The sequence below is a fragment of the Plasmodium malariae genome (assembly GCF_900090045.1).
Source record: "Plasmodium malariae genome assembly, chromosome: 14".
NCBI classification, from domain to species: domain Eukaryota; phylum Apicomplexa; class Aconoidasida; order Haemosporida; family Plasmodiidae; genus Plasmodium; species Plasmodium malariae.
This window is the reverse complement of record NC_041788.1, coordinates 3,236,322-3,256,775: the sequence shown is the minus strand read 5'-3', so window position 1 is coordinate 3,256,775 and position 20,454 is coordinate 3,236,322. Positions and strand designations below refer to the sequence as shown.

The 20,454-nt window shown below is 27.3% G+C and overlaps 5 protein-coding genes across 5 annotated transcripts; all 5 read right to left on the bottom strand.

Moving 5' to 3' along the window:
• Positions 1–765: 765 nt before the first annotated feature.
• On the bottom strand, positions 766–1,896 carry ACT1 (actin I, putative; the record flags this gene model as incomplete). Its single annotated transcript, XM_029008391.1, has 1 exon — positions 766–1,896. The coding sequence occupies one exon, from the start codon at positions 1,894–1,896 to the stop codon at positions 766–768; it is 1,131 nt and encodes a 376-aa protein (XP_028864685.1).
• Positions 1,897–6,143: 4,247 nt separating this feature from the next.
• PmUG01_14079200 (delta-aminolevulinic acid synthetase, putative) lies at positions 6,144–8,464 on the bottom strand (the record flags this gene model as incomplete). Its single annotated transcript, XM_029008390.1, has 2 exons — positions 6,144–6,291; positions 6,486–8,464. The coding sequence occupies 2 exons, from the start codon at positions 8,462–8,464 to the stop codon at positions 6,144–6,146; spliced, it is 2,127 nt and encodes a 708-aa protein (XP_028864684.1).
• A 1,777-nt stretch (positions 8,465–10,241) lies between these two features.
• PmUG01_14079100 (conserved Plasmodium protein, unknown function) lies at positions 10,242–12,442 on the bottom strand (the record flags this gene model as incomplete). Its single annotated transcript, XM_029008389.1, has 3 exons — positions 10,242–10,281; positions 10,660–10,746; positions 11,064–12,442. 3 exons carry the CDS (start codon positions 12,440–12,442, stop codon positions 10,242–10,244), a joined length of 1,506 nt encoding a protein of 501 aa, XP_028864683.1.
• Positions 12,443–13,461: 1,019 nt separating this feature from the next.
• On the bottom strand, positions 13,462–14,457 carry PmUG01_14079000 (conserved Plasmodium protein, unknown function; the record flags this gene model as incomplete). The annotated part of the gene is made up of 1 exon (XM_029008387.1): positions 13,462–14,457. One exon carries the CDS (start codon positions 14,455–14,457, stop codon positions 13,462–13,464), a length of 996 nt encoding a protein of 331 aa, XP_028864682.1.
• A 2,208-nt stretch (positions 14,458–16,665) lies between these two features.
• On the bottom strand, positions 16,666–18,552 carry PmUG01_14078900 (epsin, putative; the record flags this gene model as incomplete). Its single annotated transcript, XM_029008386.1, has 3 exons — positions 16,666–17,727; positions 17,980–18,169; positions 18,494–18,552. 3 exons carry the CDS (start codon positions 18,550–18,552, stop codon positions 16,666–16,668), a joined length of 1,311 nt encoding a protein of 436 aa, XP_028864681.1.
• Between the last annotated feature and the right edge of the window lie 1,902 nt (positions 18,553–20,454).

The following is a 20,454-nucleotide window of genomic DNA, read 5'->3' as shown; positions in this document are numbered from 1 at the left end:
AAAATAATAATTTATCTTTCTTCTATTTTACTAAAGTTGAGTAAACTATATATATATTATTATTTTAATAAAGACTCTTCTGGGTCGTGTTTTCCAGAGTTGTTAAAATGTATTTACGCATAAGAAACAAAAAAAAAAAAAAAAAAAAAATTTCACAAAAATATATAAAAATTGTACATACACGTACATAATGTACTCACATAATGTACGTACATAATATATGTATACAATATATGTATACAATATAAATGTATACAATATATATGTATACAATATATGCATATAATATGAATATATATAACATATGTATATAATATATGTATATAATATATGTATATAATATACGTATGTAAATATATGTATGTAAATATATGTATGTAAATATATGTATGTAAATATATGTATGTAATATATATATTTAATATATATTGTTCCGAAATTTTTTTTTTTTTTTTTTTATGCTTTATTCCATTGGGAAAAAACTCCGCTCATTTATTCCTTTCCGCACGGCAGCTTCGACAAACCGCTGATTATTCGTGTGTATTATGTGGAAGTTCATTTAGTTTCTGCACCCTGCTTTTTTGATCTGCATTATACACTTCTCTTCTTTGCAACGTTGTATTCTTTTCTCTCTTTTATTTTTTTTCTTTATATTTTTTCTTTATTTTTTTATTTTTTATTTTTTCCTAATTTTTTTTTTTTTTTTTTTTTTTTTTTTTTTCTTTTTTTTTTTTTGACTACATTTTTGAGGTAAGTGTTCAACGATCAGAAACACTTTCTGTGAACAATACTTGGTCCCGACTCGTCATACTCCTCTTTTGTTATCCACATTTGTTGAAACGTAGAGAGTGATGATAAAATAGATCCACCTATCCAAACAGAATATTTTCTTTCCGGTGGTGCAACCACTTTAATTTTCATTGTTGATGGAGCAAGTGTAGTAATATCTCTGGTTAACCTTTCCCCAATACCTTCATACATGGTTGTTCCTCCGGATAAAACAATATTTCCATACAAATCTTTACGTATATCTACATCACATTTTTTAATAGAATTAAAGGTAGTGGTGTGAATTCCTGCCGCTTCTTTTCCTAGGAAAGATGGTTGGAATAAAGCTTCTGGACACCTAAATCTTTCATTACCTACTGTTATAATATTTCCATCTGGTAATTCATATGATTTTTCAATATCACTACTCTGTTCAGAGGTTTTCATCTCTTCATCAAAATTTAAAGCGATATAACATAATTTCTCTTTAATATCTCTTACAATTTCTTTTTCTGCTGACGTAGAAAAACCATAACCACGTTCATGCAATATTTTCATCAAATATTCTGTTAAATCTCTTCCAGCCAAATCTAATCTCATTATAGCATGAGGTAATGCATATCCTTCATATATCGGTACAGTGTGAGATACACCATCACCACTATCTAAAACAATACCAGTTGTTCGACCAGATGAGTATAAAGATAACACAGCTTGAATAGCTACATACATAGCTGGCACATTAAATGATTCAAACATAATTTGTGTCATCCTTTCACGATTTCCTTTTGGATTCAACGGAGCTTCTGTTAATAATACTGGATGCTCTTCTGGTGCTGCTCTTAATTCATTATAAAAAGTATGATGCCATATTTTTTCCATATCATCCCAGTTTGTTACTATACCATGTTCAATTGGATATTTTAGGGTTAATATACCTCTTTTTGTTTGTGCCTCATCACCAACAAATGCATCCTTTTCTTCCATACCAACCATGATACCTGGATTTTTTGGTCTACCAACTATACTTGGAAAAACTGATCGAGGTGCATCATCTCCTGCTACTCCTGCCTTTACATTTCCTGATCCGTTGTCAACAACTAAAGCTTGAACTTCTTCATCACCCATTTTAACAAATTTTTACGAGTACAAATTTTTCAATGTAAAGAGAAGTTTTAAGGTGAACGAAGATGAAGTAGAAAAAAAAAGAAAAAAAACTATGCTAATAATTTGTGTGCATAAATATATATATATAAATAAATGCATATAAATATATGTACATTACATATACTCACATGTGCTCATATATATACACTTATATATACGCTTAAATATACGTTTAAACTCTTATACCCTTAATATATATTTAATTTCATATTTACAAATGTGTGCTTGCACAAATAATGATATTTATATATATATATAAAAAAAAAAAAAAAAAAAAAAAAAAAAAAGTTGCCTAGTAATCCTTCATATATATATTTATATATATAATAATAATATAAATATATAACTAAAATTTATGTGCAAAATTAAATTTTATATAAATTAAAGTCAATAGAAGGAAAAAGTAAAAAAAAAAAAAAAAAAAAAAAAAAAAGAATTGAACAGTTACTTATATTGGAAATATACATGTATATTTATTTGAGTGTTATAAGAATTTAATGTAATATACATGGACGTGTATATATACGTGTAATAACACAATAGAATAATTTCGATTATAAAAAAAAAAATAAATATTTCTGTTTCAGTAGTACGATATATGTATATTTATGTGTATATATATATATATGTTAAAAAAAAGAAAAATAATTTTAAATGAATAAATGGATATGTAAATAAAACGTTCAAATTTACACGCGTAATATAATAAGAAAAAAGAGCAAAAAAACAAAAAATAAAATATCGTAAAAATAAAAATTGTGGAGGAAAAATTTTCAAATGGGTAATTGCGATTGCAACTGGTTATTTACGGCCTCTTATTTTTTAATTTATTTTTATCTTGAATGTTCACATTTATATTCGTGTTCATGTTTTTTTTTTTTTTTTTTTTTTTCATTTATTTCATCTACTTTGTTTATTTCATCTATTTAGCTTATTTCTTCTGTTTAGCTTATTTTATCTATTTAGCTTATTTCATCTTTTTCGTTAATTTCATCTATTTCGTTAATTTCATCTATTTCTTTAATTTCATTTATTTCGCTAATATCATCTATTTCGTTAATTTCATCTATTTCGTTAATTTCATCTGTTTCGTTAATTTCATCTATTTCGTTAATTTCATCTATTTTGTTTATTTCACATATTTCGTTTATTTTATATGTACACAATTTATTTAATATTTTCTTTATATAATGGTAAAATGACGTTTTTGTTGTTTTTCCTTTTTTTACTAGTGAGCAATGTATTTTTTTTTTTTAATTTTGGCCTTTATAAAGTTATAAATATATGATATATATTTACACTTAATATATTAATATATATTTGTATATTTCATTTTGTGCTATTTCACATGTGAATTAAAAATGCATGTACACGTTTATAAAGTTTTCAATATATTATATTAACAATTATGACCAAATCAGAAAAAAAAAAAAAAAAAAATTAATAAAATTTTAGTGTGTACGTTGTGCATTTAAATTTTTCATATTTATTAATGTAACATTACATATTTTTTTTTTTTTTTTTTTTTTTATTATCCAATGATTTTTTTTTTTTTTTTTTTTTTTTTTTTTGGAGTTATGCGGAATTTGTGGCTGTTTAAAATTTGCCATGGAAAATATTTTTTTCCCGTTATAAAGCTGTCTGTTTGAAAACGTCACTTTCGGTTACGTGTACTGTTTATATTTAAAGGTGTATATAAATACAAATGTGAACACATGTGTAAATGTGAATATACACATGTATATGTGCAAGTGAACAGTTTCTTGCCATTTTTATATTTTATACACTATATATATTTATATGCTATACACATCATATATAGTAATATATGTGCATCATATATTACTGCGTATGTATATATATATATATATAATATTTATGTACGTATAAATTGTGTGTGCTAAAAAATTCTTAACGTGGTAGCCGAAAAACGAGAAAAAAATTTCAACATGCCTAATAATACTTTAACGGAATTTGCCTGAACAAATCATAAATTTTTTTTTTTTTTTTTTTTTTTTTTCGTTAATGGCTAATACAAATGTGAACAGCTTTTATCAAAGAAGTGTTTTTTTCAGAATAATACTTTTAAAAATTATTTTGTACATTACAAAATTTTAATACCACTTAAATTTCCTTCTATTTTTAATTACCCAAAATTCTCCTTTTCTTTTTTAAAATCATCCACAACAACGAAATTGGTATTTTTTGAATATACTTTTAATTTTATTTTTACTTGTATGTTTGCATGTATATTTTAAACACGTTAAAGGGAAAAAAGTACCTCACGAGACTGTACGGTACAGCATTTTTAGCTTTATGTAAAAACTTTTAAAGGAACAATGTAAATATTAGGAAAAAAAAAAGAAGAAAGCAAATATACAGTTGTACCGTTGCAAAGTCGTTCTAATGGACTGTAAAATTTAATATGTGCATACTGAAAAGTATTCCACTTTCGAATAGCACAGATTTAAATTTTGTATTTTTGTATTTTTGTATTTTTGTATTTTTGTATTATTGTTTTTTTTGTTTTGTTCTTTTGTTTTGTTCTTTTGTTTTGTTCTTTTGTTTTGTTCTTTTGATTTGTTCTTTTGATTTGTTCTTTTGATTTGTTCTTTTGATTTGTTCTTTTGTTTTGTTCTTTTGTTTGTTCTTTTGATTTGTTCTTTTGATTTGTTCTTTTGATTTGTTCTTTTGATTTGTTCTTTGATTTGTTCTTTTGATTTGTTCTTTTGTTTTGTTCTTTTGTTTTGTTCTTTTGATTTGTTCTTTTGATTTGTTCTTTTGATTTGTTCTTTTGATTTGTTCTTTTTTTATCTTTCCCATTTTTCCCTTTTTCGTTGGTACATTTTAAAACTACAATTTCGAAAGTGCAGTTATTCGAAACTTTCGAATGTGTAAAAAAAGTAAATTGTCTTTTAAAAAATCATCATTTCGTATGTTCTTGCAGAATTATGCGTTCATAAAAATAGGATACTTCATGTGTAAATTTCGTTAGGAGTTATTTCCAACTGTTCCATTATATCATCACACCTTATCATTACTTATAATTACAATGTTGTAATTTCGAAAGGTGTCAATTGTGTGTGCCTACGCTTTTGTTGTCTGACGAATGCATGTCAATGTATCGCATAGATTTATCAAAAATCGTTCCAAGAAAAAAATAAAACATAAATTAAAACAAAACAGTATAGTGTAGTACTATACAATAGAGTACCTTTTTAATAAATAGTCGTATGTTTACTCTTTATTTCTAGCCAACATGTAATTATTTACAAACTGTAATATTAGCAGCATAGATCTATGTACACATTATAGCTGTTCTTAAAATGGAGCAAATCTTGTTCAACATTAACAGTCATCCTAACGGTGATGCAGCGATGGCAGGAACGTTGCATTGATAAAAGACGTAGCAATAAATGTAATGAAAAGTCAACAACAATAACAGTAAACACTGCAATTATGAAAACTTTTTCCATATGAAACCATTTCATTTTATTGTATTTTTTTTTTTTTTTTTCATCTAACACTGGTTCTGTACAATCTATTTGGTCAGAAGCACGCGAGTTGAATGAGGTTCCCTATTATAAGCGCCTTCGAATGGACGCATATATAAATGCGTCTACAAAGATGTACATGTGGAAATGTATACGTAAATGTATGTGTATGTGTATACGTAAATGTATGTGTATGTGTATACGTAAATGTATGTGTATGTGTATACGTAAATGTATGTGTATGTGTATACGTAAATGTATGTGTATGTGTATACGTAAATGTATGTGTATGTGTATACGTAAATGTATGTGTATGTGTATACGTAAATGTATGTGTATGTGTATACGTAAATGTATGTGTATGTGTATACATAAATGTATGTGTATGTGTATACATAAATGTATGTGTATACGTAAATGTACATACACAAATATATGCACACATGTATGTATGCAGATAGATATGGGTGTACATGTTCAATTTTAAATGGAAAAAAATATATACGTTTCAGCAAGGCGAAATTCGAACAAAATTGTAGAACGATTTTGCGACTGTACATGGAAAAATGTTCGTACGAAAAATTCAAAATTATTATCTTCTGGGGGAAATGGAAAAAAACGTGTAATTACCCATGCATAGCTATATGATAAAAAAAAAAAAAAAAAAAAAAAATATCCAGCTAGCTAGTTATGTTTATAGGTTTCTCTGTACAATTAAAGTTTCACTTCATTCAGTTTTATTTTCATATCAAACATGTTAACTTCATGTCTTTTAAATAAAGTATACAAACTGTCTGATAATTTGGAAATATGTTCATCGGTATGATATGGTGACGGCGTTATTCTAATTCTCTCTGACCCCCTAAGGAAAAAGCGAATAAGCGCGTTAGAATACCCGCACAAAAATATGTAATTATGTACATGTGTGTATGTATGCATATCTATGCATAGCCTTTGGCAAGGTATGGATCATACAAAATGAAAACAGACATAAACACAGCCACATAGATATACGTATATTTTATCGCACATTTGTGCAAATAATTCGTGCCTTACTTTGGAACCGTCGGGTAATTTATTGGCTGTATGTATATGTTATATTCAGAGAGCAGGTCATCACAAATTTGTTTGCACTTTTCAGCAGAGTTAATTAAAGAGACAACAATATGTGATTTATTGTCTATAATATGTATACCTCTTTCTATTAATTTTTCTTTAGTTTTTTTTACTACTTGACGAAATTTATTTCTTAAATTTCTGTCGTTTTGTATTATATGTATAGCTTCAGCAGATGTATTTATATTAACAGGAGTAAGAGAAGTAGTAAAAATAAAATGAGAACAATAGGATCTAATAACATCAATGTAAAATTTATTGGCACATATAAAACCTCCTAATGAACCTATAGCTTTGGATAAAGTACCATTAATAATATCAATATGATCACACATATTTAACTCTTCTAAATAGCCTGAGCCTTTTCGTCCATATAAACCTACAGCATGAACTTCATCAACGTAAGTTAAAGCATTATACTTTTTTGCTAAATGAACTATCTGTGGAATAGGTGAAATATGTCCAGACATACTATATATAGACTCAAAAACTATCATAATTTTTCTATTTGCATATTCATTTTCCATTCTTAAATTTTTTAGAATTTTTTCTAGATGCACCATATCATTATGTTTAAATATATATTTCTCACATTTTGATTCTTTAATTCCATTTATTATAGATGCATGATTCATTTCATCTGATACATATATCAAATTTAGTAGTTTACCTAATGTTCCTAATGCACCTACATTTGCCACATATCCCGATGTAAATAATAAAGCACTTTCCTTATTAAACCATCTTGCCAAAATGTATTCCAAGTGTGTATGGTTCACTAGACTACCAGAGATATTTCTTGTTCCACCACTACTATTACCAATTTTTTTCAAAGTTTCTATTCCTACATCTATTATCTTCTCATTATTCGATAAACACAAATAATCATTAGAACACCACACTACTGTTTTCTCATTAGTAACTCTGCCCTTATGCACATTTAAAAAATTGCACAAGTACCTTTCGTTCCTTTCCGATAGATCCTGGTGGCCCCTGCTCCCATCACTGGGTTTGCAACTACTTCCACTGCCACTACTTCCACTGCCACTACTTCCACTGCCACTACTTCCACTGCCACTACTTCCACTGCCACTACTACCACTGCCACTACTTCCGATGGAACTACTTCCGATGGAACTACTTCTGATGGAACTACTTCCGATGGAACTACTTCCGATGGAACTACTTCTGATGGAACTACTGCCAATGTCTCTTCCCCTTATCGAGGAGCACTCGGGTGACCCTACCACTTTATATGCTGCGTTTCCTATACAGGGCATGTAACCATATCTTTGATAAAATTCGTAAAAAATGGGGAGTAACAACCTATTATTTTCAATATACACACTGGGATAATATTTCCTGCATTTATTTATTATATTAAATACTCTATACCTTTTGTCTAAAAAAAGATTATTTATAAGTCCCTTCAACTCGTTCGAACACTCTTTCTGAAATGCTTCATATGATTTATCTGACCTTGTTAATGTTTTACTAAAATTATTTTTCATAATTAGTTCGTATGCAGGTATGTTACTGTCTTTTCCTCCTTCATTGTTATGCGCAAATTCTGAATGTCCTTTCTCTTCTCCTCTTCCACTTTTTTTATAATTTCCTATAATGCTATTATCCACATTATCGATTGTATCATTTTTCTTAATACACGTTTCCACTAGATGCCTCAGACCTATATTAGACCCTCTTAAAATTTTAAATAAGTTTATTTTGGACTTATTGTCTATGATTATTATATGTTTTTCATTTATAGCCTTTCCTATGGGACATAAATTTGACATTACTGATAAAACAACATTGTTCTTATTATCATTACTCTTGTAAAACAGATGAATTTGTTTAACAAATGGACAGTATTTCTTTATCTCATCAATACTAACCTTTAAAGTTTTTTCCTTTCTCATTTTTTCCAGTGGGTGAGGATTCGAATGGGAGGCTGTACTGGATGGCGGTGAGCAGTACTGAGTGATGGTGGGCACTATGGGGAGGTACTGATTAATACTTTGAGGGATGCTTAATCTATGCTAATACGTAATGGTATCTATGTATATAAGGGAGGTCGCGAATATGTAGCATATATATATACATATACATACATAAGCTCATACACACATACGTGAATATAGGCTAACATATGTACTCAGGTAAATGAGCACAATAACTACTAAGAAAATCTATGGATCGATCAAATATACACCTCGTAAATACTACGAAAATTGTTCAGCACGAACAAATTTTCCGCAAATTTCTTTTTTGAAAATTTACACAGAAAAAAAGCTGACGCTGGCTAACTATGTTTAAATTGAATCTCTTATTGTCTAAAATGAAACAAAGTTATGTACTAAAAAAAAAATTGCTAGCAGTAAAAAGAGAACAAATTAACATTACTGGAATGTACATTTCTCACTAATATATATGACTAGTTATTAAAATAAGAATGTTTTCAAAAAGGGTTTAACAGTACCATCGTTGTATCCTTTTTTTTTTTTTTTTTATTGCTTATTCATGAACTTTTATGAAAATTAAAAGCGTGCGTGTATTTTTGAAAATATTAAAATGTTTGTCAAAGAAATGTAGTAGGGGGTATAAAAACACAATAATACGCTTATACGTATTTATATGTATAAGTGTATGTATGTCCGCGTTAATACATTTTACTGAGACCCCTCCATAGAGTGTACTTACAAAAAAATAGGCAGAATGTTCCTTTAATATTTCATATACGTATGTATTATTACTAGTTCATAAAATTTTCAATCCATCTAACCACTTATTTTCTACATATACGGGACTACACAAAATTGACAGGTGCCTTCACAAGTGGCACTTTCATAAGCAAACGAATGAAGCAGCAAAATAAAGCAAATAAAATAAGAAAAAAAAGTTGGTGACAAGTTAAGGTTAATACATAATCTCACAAATTTTATACTTGTAAACGCGTGAATTAGTACTCTCCTGAACAAATAATACGAAATGTACAAAGTGACAACCCATATAAAACAGAGGCTCATATTATTAAATTTGATTATTATATTTATGTGTTTAAAAATTATTAAGAATGTAAAACGTTAAAAAGTTATAAAAAAAAATGAACATATACAGGTATATATACGTATATATATATGCACAAAATTTAAAAATATAGAATGCACTGAAAAACGAAAAAGAATAAAATAATAATACACACAGCTTTGTAGAATGCATGTTAAAAAAAAAAAAAAAAAAGGATTTGGTTCTTAAGAAAAAAAATTAAACGATCCCTTCTATATATATTTACCTTAAAATATTCAAATATAAAATTTTTTTTTTTCCAAAATATGTATTTCGTTTTGTACTACTCAACTTTGTATGGTCTCAAAAAAAAAAAAAAAAAAAAAAAAAGAACAAAAAAAACTTTCTTTGTTCTTCTATTGTTCCTCCTCAATTGGGATAGCAAAGGGAAACAATTCTGTATTTTATTTTTTTTTTATTTTTTGCTGTTGTCTCTCACATGCACTTCAATCAAATCAAGTTTAGAAGTAAATGTAATATCAAAAATTACTTTAGAATAGTAAAAGGATACCTTTACTTTATTAACCCTTTTAATACGTTTTGGATAATTCTTTTTTTTCATTTTTTTTGTAGTTGCTCCTCTGATTAGTTCATTATAACACCATATTAATGGTTAATTTTTGAATTACGCTATTTTTTCTTTTCGTAAACATCGATGTAATGAGGTACTCTACGAAAAAAAAAAAATATAATTTTAATGAATAAAAAGGCAAACATATATCATTTGAAATATTCTTAAAAAAACATGTGCCATTTCTATAATGTGGTACAATATGTTATAATTATGCTTGACCCTTTCTTAATTAATGCAAACACACACATTAACAATTCAAAGCATTGTAAATTTATTTGCATCTTCACACTCGTAGTTGTATTGAGAAAAAAAAAAAGAAAAAAAAAAAATCCACATAAATAAACCGCCCACACGCGTTCAAGCATTCGTTTATTTATTTCGGGCGGAGAGAAATTTGCATACGTTAGTATAACTGAGTATCTATGTATATGTGTGTACGTGCTTATGCACTTATAAATTAACTCGCATATTTACAAATAGTTCAGGAACGTTCCCGTAATGTGGGCCAGAATTACGATAAGAAGAAAGTAAAAGGAAAGTAATTCCTCGTGACTATGCTTTCTACAGTAAGAAAAGAAAGTTAAAAAAAAAATATAGACTAATTTTTTGTTTTTTGTATTATTAGTGCCGTAAAGTGAAATGTCGAATGGACATTATTATACTTCAATAAATTATCAATGTTGAACATAAGCCCAGTGTTAAGAGGGGTTTTTTATCTGGGCAATATACGAGTATAAAAAAAAAAGTGAAATATGCTGTATATTCTTACATGACGACAACTTAATTTTTTGTTACATGGGTCGCATGTCAATTATATTACAGTTGCATTTAATGCACAATATATTTTTTTTTTTTTTTTTTTTTTTTTTCTGACACACCTCATTGCAGGGTCAGGCAAATTGGGCTCTTCCATCAGGTAATCTACACACCGCTTTGGCATAATTTTAAAAGCAGAGCAAATTAACTTTATGCTGATATCTTTATTCAATTTAATTTTATAGGTTTTATCATTAATTGTTATTGAATAAACATAGAACTTACTTTTTATCATATTCTTCATGTAAGTATGGAAATTTTTCAAAAAGCATTTATCAACTTCCTTAACAGGTACATGTAAAAGAGACAAAATTTTGTCTGAACATTTTTTAGTTAAATCGTTGGATCCGTTAGAACAAAATTTTTTTTCAAATCCGAAATCGAATAGTGCATTTATATAATGGATGTATTTTTCACTGAATGTTTTTTTTTGTATTTTGTTTTTTCTTTTTTTATTTAACAAAATATTATTCTTTTTAATGATATGTTCAGAATTATAATCATCACCAGCAGCTGTATTTGGGAAATTTCTGACCTGTTCATAATATTCTGCTTTAGAAAGTATATCATTCTCTTGATCCAGTTGTTTAGCGATTTCATTTTCAACTGCAGTTAACTCATAAATACATAAACTTCTTACTTGTTGTTCTACCACCTCCCTTACAACGTTAGAGTTCACATAATCAGGTTTGCTAATACAGTAGGAGGAATCTCGAATAAAACAAAAGCGAGGGTCTATTGTGAAATTTTTATGTATACTAAATTGAATTTCATATGTTAAATAATTTTTTAGTTCTAGTAAAAAATGTTTCATGTAAATAAAAAAAGTGTAATTAAAATATTTTCCAAAATCTAAGTGATAAATAATATGAACAAGGTCAGTTTTCTTCTGTACACCCCAATATAACTCAAAAGTATATTTATCATAATTTGTTTTTTCATAATGGGAGATTAAATCATACGGAATTAAATATGTTAATATACTTGGATGAATAATGGTTAAATTTAAATCCTCATGTGGGTTATATATTTCATTTTCATACAAAAAATTATCACAAATAAATATTAACGCAGTTGCGCTTGTATTTAAATGTAAATATTCCATAAAATCATAAATATGTTTTAAATTGTCTTTGTATGTTATATTTATAAAAATAACACAGTTATTTGTTCTTAATATGTCGCCTTCAATTATATCTTTCTCTTCATTTTCTTTACTTAAATTACAGTGCAAGTTACTCATATTTTTGTACTTTTCGATTAAGTCCTTAACAGTGTGTGTGTTTTCAAAGTCGACATTTAAATGTATTCCTTGTGCATGTACTCTGTATTTTATAAATTTATAAGATAAGTGGATAATTATTCCGTCTATTAACTCGTTTGACGGAAATATTGTCAAATTTCCTTTTACGATAATTTTGTAGCCCTCAAAAAGGGACATAAGAAGGAAAAGCCAGATAACACGTGAAATATTCACGCCCATTTTGCTTCCCCTTTTTTTTTTTTTTTGAACACATCAGCTTTACGGACTTTTAAAAAGGGATGAAGTGAAAAAATATTGAAGAAGCAAAAGGATGAAGAAGCAAAAGGGTGAAGAAGCAAAAGGGGGAAGAAGCAAAAGGGTGAAGAAGCAAAAGGGGGAAGAAGCAAAAGGAAAAAGCAGAAAAACGGTGAAGCGACAAATTAATAAATTAGCACATTAGCGATTTAACAGAGTGATTCGTTTTTACATCTTCAAAACACTGAAGGCTTTTTGGCAATTTTCTATGAAAAAGAAAATCTACAATCTTTTAATAAGCACGTGTGCATAACTCAGGTGTGCACATTATAATTTCCCCTTCATCCCTTTTCGTATAAAACAGAAGGGCAGGGAAATATAGGCACATTCTCCCTATAACATATGTAAACAATTTTTCTGAAAAAAATTTCCGATCCGTTTGAATTTATAAAGGTCACTATGATTATTACTATCTTTATCTCTTAATTTTTTGACTGAATAAAAATTGCAAAGAAATGAAACAATTAAAAAAAAAAAAAAAAAAAAAAAAAAAACATGCACATGTAAGGAAAAAAAATTCAAAATGGTGATTAATGGTATATTTAATTATCAAAGTGTAACGCTTATATATTTAAATCGCTAAAGGCGATATTATTTTGTTTTATTTTATTTTAACACAATATTGTAGAGGGAGGAATATGCATTAGAACATCCTCCTTATCCCCACGAAGGGTAGCCCTTTTGGAAATGCGAAAAAATGCACACATATACTCTTGTACGTGTATATATGCAATTTCACATACAGGAAAATATACGTGCAAGTAATTTATGCCTAAGTAGATTTATCATCAAGAAAAACTTCTTACTTCATATATGAAAAGAGAAAATCCAATTCTACATATCACTTCCTAAACTTGATAAAAATTGTAAAGTGTTATACGTGAACTTTTAAAGAAACATCATCAGTCGAGACCTCCATAGTATGAAAGAATACTCCTACCTAAAGTGTTATTACCATGCATGCATAAATCTGCAAGGGATGTGCCATTTTCATCAGTTATATTTAGCAAATTTTTAAATGATGCTAAGTTATATTTTACATCGTTTAAAATAGAGCCAATAATATGTTTATTCTCTAGATCAATATTTACTTTGTCTGTATTTTCATCAAAATTTATTTTATTTATTCGACATAATATTTCATTTTTTGTATAATAATATAACGAATAAGTTATGTAAAGATATAATAAATCATTATCATTGCAATATGTAATAAAAACAAGGGGATGAGGATATACATTTTTTTGCACATCGGGTGAAATATTTTTACAAAAGAGTCTTTTTAATATTTTTACATTCCTTTCAAATATACAAATACTTATTAAATTTCCTTTATCAAAACTGTTAATGTTTATATCTATATTTGGCTTCTCTATAAGTAGATGAAAAAGCTCATAGTTGTGAGTGATTAAACTGTATAGTAATGCATTCGCATCATGTTTATCTTTCTGATTATAATCAATATTTTTTTCAATTAAATACTTACTAATATCATTATTTTTATTTAGTATACTTATAATTAAACCATTCTGCTTATTATTGTTAATACTATTTATTAAGTTTGTATTTTCGACAATAAATTTTACATTGTTCATGTTATTTCCATAAATAGCAAAATGTAATATGTTATTTTTATTTGCATCCAGGTAATCTTCTATCATATGGTATTTTTTTGCCTCATATGTTTGCTCATTTGTTCGCTCATATGTTTGCTCATATGTTTGCTCATTTGTTTGCTCATTTGTTTGCTCATTTGTTAGCGCATTAGTTTCCTTTTCTTTTTTCTCACTTTCCTTTTCCGCCTTACCGATTAACCCCTCCATTGCTTTTTTCAATTCATCAACGCTTTTCTCATGTGAGCAAATAAATAAATTCCTTATGGATAGCAATTCCCCCATTGTTAGACACCACGTATGATATGATAAGAAATAATAGTGAACCTCTTAATTTTATACTTTACCAATTTTATGGCGCACCTTTGGTTGTTTCCAAGTACGTAAGAGAACGCTATTCAGGCATTAGTTAATAAGTTTATATACCTCAGTAGCAGAATTGGTTGAATAAATTTTGTATATACATGTAAAGCTTAAGCGCGCGCAAAATAGTACCAAATTTCAACGAAGTACGGTTATTACGCTTTATTAACAGCCAATAATTATATAGCTTCTTATTTTAAAAGGACAATAAACTTCTTCTTAAATAAGGGGGAAACAAAATAAATAAATATACTTACTCATATAATATATGTATATTATGTATACATTAAATTTATATATACATATGTACATACATTTGTATATACATTTGTACATATATTATAAGCTCCAACGCGCCATTTCAGTACGCAGAATAATTTTGCTAAAATCGCTTGTCATTAGTTGTTGCATTGGAAATTACTTTAATTTTGCTGTATTAATTAAAAAAAAAAAAATAATTAAAAAGTTCGGTTTTCAAAGTACAAAAAAAAAAAAATATATGTGCATTCAATATATATACATACATGTATGTACTATACGTACGTATATTTATATATTCTATGCATATATATATATATATATATATATATATATACATAAATGAATAAATTAAAATAAAGCAAAATGGGTAAAATATGGTACAAGATTAAATAAAGAAATTTTAAAATGGAAAAATCAAAAAAAAAAAAAAAAAAAATTAAATTAAATTAAATTAAATTAAACGAAACAAAACAAAATAAAACACAATAAAACAAAATGAAGTAAAATAAAATAAAATAATGTAACCCATGTAACATGCATTTTTTAATAAAAGGGGGGGTTAAAAATTAAGCTGCCCTTTAACAATCAAATTTAAACGTATACATTGTAACGGTGGACATAACTGTTCAAAGGTACTGGAGGGTGTGGTGGGATTACGCATACAGCACTTATATACTTTATATGTATATATACTCATGTGCGTATACATATATATATATATATATATGTATATACGTATTGTGCGTACATGCGAGCTTTCGAATATTAACTAAAACACTGTGCTTGTGATGTCGGTGAAGTGTTACTCCTCAGATGCGTATATCATTAAATAAACGAACGTGATATAAAAAAGGCAAGTTTAAAATGAACATTTAAAATGTTAAACATTTGCATATATGTAAGTACATTACATCTACGTTACGTATATATGTATCACCCTCCCCTTAATTTCTCCATTTCGGTAAATTTAAAGATAAATGAGAAAAACAATACATTTGCTATAATATTAACAAAAAGGAAAAAAAAAAATTGCTTCAAAAATTATTACTGCTAAATGTGGTCTTCCAATTTTTTATGCTCTGAAACGTACTGTGTAAGTGCATTTTTAAAAACGAGAAAAAAAAAAAAAAAGGTACAATATGATTAGGCACCTCCCATGGTATATCTCTATGTCTACATCTATCCATCTATCTATATATATATATATATTAATATATATATCTATATATCTATCCATATATCTGTTAATATATATATCTATCTATATATCTATCCATATATCTGTTAATATATATATCTATCTATCCTTATATCTGTTAATATATCTATATATACACATACGTACAGATATGTCGGTGCACGCGTAATTACGGACTGGCCGTCTGTACATCCTAAAAAACACATGCTGTTATGATTATTTTCACACCCTCAATTGTTCTTCAAGATATAAAGAAGTAATTGCTTATATCAGACGCAAATGCGTAAACTTCTATTCCCCTGAAATGCTTTTTTCATGGTTCTTTTTAAAAACCTCCTGAATTGTACATAATATATTCGAACTGTTTTTTTTTTTTTTTTTTTATTACATTATTATTATTATTAAAAAAAAAAATATATATATATATATAACAGTTCGAATATATTAAGTGCAATTTTGTATTTAACTTAAATTTGTCTGTTCTTCTCTTTTTCCCTCCCTATTTGGTATTAACAGTTGTCCTTCTAAATGCGTACAGATGTTTTTTAACGGGATAGAGTAAAGGAGGCGTTTACATAAAATATATCTGCATTTAACATGGTATCGTATGGTATTGTATTACGGTATTTTGGTATACTTTTTTTTTTCCCTCCCATCTCAGCACTTCTCCCTCAACGTGGCCTTGCCGATTTATCCTTCCTATGCTCTCTAACCCTATGATTGCTATCCCGTGCATGCAGTTTCCTCTTCGAAGCATAACTAGAATTGCTCGATGCAGAAGAATAACGTGATGGTCCAGATGATGATCGAGATAAATATGAACTAATAGAATTATGACCTGATGAACCCGATGACTTACGAGAAACTCCCCTGAGATGAGAATGAGACGAGGATCTTGATTTTGAATTTGTATGAGATGATGAACGAGAATACTTTGATGATTTCATAGAGGAATTATAACTATGTCCTTTATGTTTTCCTTTTGACTTTTTTTTTTTATTATTTGATATGCTGCTACTATTAGTACCGGTACTACTGTTACTGTTACTGCTTCTGCTGCTTCTGCTGCTTCTGCTTCTTCTACTGCTTCTGCTTCTTCTACTGCTTCTGCTTCTTCTACTGCTTCTGCTTCTTCTACTGCTTCTGCTTCTTCTACTGCTTTTACTTCTACTACTACTGTTACTACTGCTATCAACGGATGAATCCGAAGTGGACGAAGATGACGACTTAGATTTATGTTGTGCATCATCTTTGTTCCTATCTCTTGTTCTATGCATGGTATTATTATGATCACCATATGTATCATTTGTATATTTATTTAACATACTTCTTTCTTCTTCTATTTGATCAAATATACTTTTTTGTTGATTATATTTTGCATTTCTTGTGTCCATAAAATTTCTTTTATTATGCTCCAAAAAATTTTTTTTTCCTTGTTTTTTTTTTTTTCTTCTATTAGAGAAAAATCCTTTTTTTTCAATTGGTTTTGATTCAATATTTGTACACAAATTTGCATATTTAGCTGCTTCTATTCTTTCATTTTTTAAAAATTTATTGTCTTTAAGAAGTGTTAATATATTATTCGAAATTTCTCTTATTCCTATACCCTTGTCTCTTAAATCTTCTAAGTAAGTGAAATGGGTTAGTTTCTTAATCAACTCCTCTTTTTCTTTTACGTCACTTATAAAATACTCGCACCCGTTCTTCATTACGTATTCACACAACCTTAACCCCTGCATACGTAATGAGCCAAAAGACATAACAAATTAATGAATAGGAAAAAATGCATGAACAGGTCAGAATTTTTTAAAGAAAAAAAAAAAAAAAAAAAAAAAATGGACAAAAACGAACAAAAATAAACATTCAAACGCGTAAATAAACAGACATACACATACAACGCACTAGCATATCACGACAAACGACACAATAAACACTGCACAGCTATTATAACTGTAAATATCATAAATTTTTAACATAAAACTAACCTTATAAATTCTCCTCCATTTGGACGGCTTTTCTTGAATAGCCTTGAAAACCTCACTGAGGACTCTCTTATAATAATTTGCATCATATGTTGAGATGGATAAATCATACAAAAGGCTGTTTGATACTCCATAATTTTTGTTGTTCAATGCTTCTTTTAGGTTTTTCTCAAACTGGTTTGATTCTAAATATCTTCAAAAAGGAAATGAAGAAAAAAATGGCCAAATGAAAATAATGAAGAGATGCAAATGCAAACTGACTAGTGGTAATATGACGAAGCGAAATAATGTGTCAAGGGAAAAACTTTTTTCGTAAAGATGGCTATTCAAAAATGCACACGCGATGGAACATACATAATATACACACGCAATTTTTTTATCTTCACGTTTTTAAAACGATTTTGTGAGCATAAACATATGTACATATACATATATATATGTGTATATATGTATGTGCGCGTTAATATAGGTATGTTTGTGGGTGTATATCCTCACATATATATACATATTTACTCACTTCTGTAAATAGTTATTTATGCTTAACACCTTTGAATTCACTTTTTTAAATAATAGCATCTGCGAAAAGGAAGAGGGTGAAGGGAAAATAGGAAAAAAAGGAAAAAAAGGAAAAATAGGAAAAAAAGGAAAAAAAGGAAAAATAGGAAAAAAAGGAAAAAAAGGAAAAATAGGAAAAAAAGGAAAAAAAGGAAAAAAGGAAAAAAAGGAAAAAAGGAAAAAAAGGAAAAAAAGGAAAAAAGGAAAAAAGGAAAACAAAATTACACTTAGCTTATACACTATTGCATAAGAGTATCAGATGTGCATTTCATCATTCCTCATGTGTCAATTGTTTGATCCAATTAATTTCTCATTTTTTAGTATATTTTCCCTACCTTTAAAGTGAATTAAGCAAATAGACAGAGTGCACAAGTATATTTCTTAAATTTAAAAAAAATTGTAAGTACTAAAATTCAATTAAATGATAATATATATATAACAAAAAATAAAAGAAATGGTAAAAAAATAAAGAAAACGATATAAAAATGAAAAATTAATTGCGTAAAAAAAAAAAAAATGGAGTAAAATTAAAAAAAAAAAAAAAAAAATGGCGTAAAAATTAACGAAGTGATGGCACAAAATAGTAAAATTAAAACAAAAAATGCATAAAAAAAATAAAAATACTTAATAACTTCCTTCACTATTTTCACTTAACAGTTTGTCAAGTAATGAAAAAAAGGAAAAAGAAAAACTTTGTAAAAAAAATGAAAAATTCATATATATGCATATTATTGTATATTTACACCAAAAAAAAAAAAAAGAAAAAAAAAAGTACCAAATACGAATTTTACAACTGATTATAGAACAAAATAAAAAAAGAAATATATATAATAAAAAAAAAATAAATATAATAAAAAAAAAATATATATATACAAAATGGATAAAAAATGAATAAAAAAATAAAATATAAAGAAATAAAAAGAAATAAAAAATTAATCCAATTAAAACAAATCAGTTTGAATCAAATTAAATAAACATCATTGTAACAGTAACACCATATGGTTTTTTACAGGTACATTTGAAAATAAAAAAAAATATATACATACGAAAATGTAATCCTTCATAAACATAAATTCAAGTATGGGTATCAGTATGTAAGTATATGTATATGGGTGTACATATTTTAATATGTATTTGTATATTTATTTGTGAATGTATTTGCCCATGTATTTGTCTGTGTACAATTACGCGTATGTGTATTCATAAATGGCACATAAACAAAAATATCCCTTTAAAGACTTCTTTAAACGGGTAAATAAAAAAAAATTAAATGCTTCTCTATAGTTGAATGAACAAAAAATAAAATATTAAGCATTTAAAGGGAAACATGTATGGATCAAATAGCAAAAAGGTAAAATACGCCAATCCCATACTTATAGTATGCATTGCTACAAAAATACCCTTTTTTTCGCTTATTAAAATTCCTCTTTTGAAGAGGACTCATGTGTACGCGGCTGTGTGTATATATAAATATATATTAATAGATACATACATACTATGCATATATCTATATATATCTATATCTATATCTATATATATATATATATATATATATATACATATGTTATAAATGCGACTATAAACAAAGTGAGATTTTCATGAAATGTACGAACTCTCGTATGCCTTTTCTGTGTAAGCGCATGTGCTTATCCATATTTCTTTAATTACTGTTTATTTTATTGTCAACTTTTAAAAATTTTTCCTCTTCTTATATTTGTTTACCTCTTTTTTCAAATTTATTATGGCTCATAATAAAAAATTTGCTACTAGTTAATGCGGATGTCCTTTCTATCAATATGTACATGCGCTTACACGATTATACGTACATACGTAAATTCATACATATGTACATTTAATCATTTTTTAACACATAATCATTCTTTCGTTTGAAATACTTCATATGTAAATGGAAATACTTAAAAA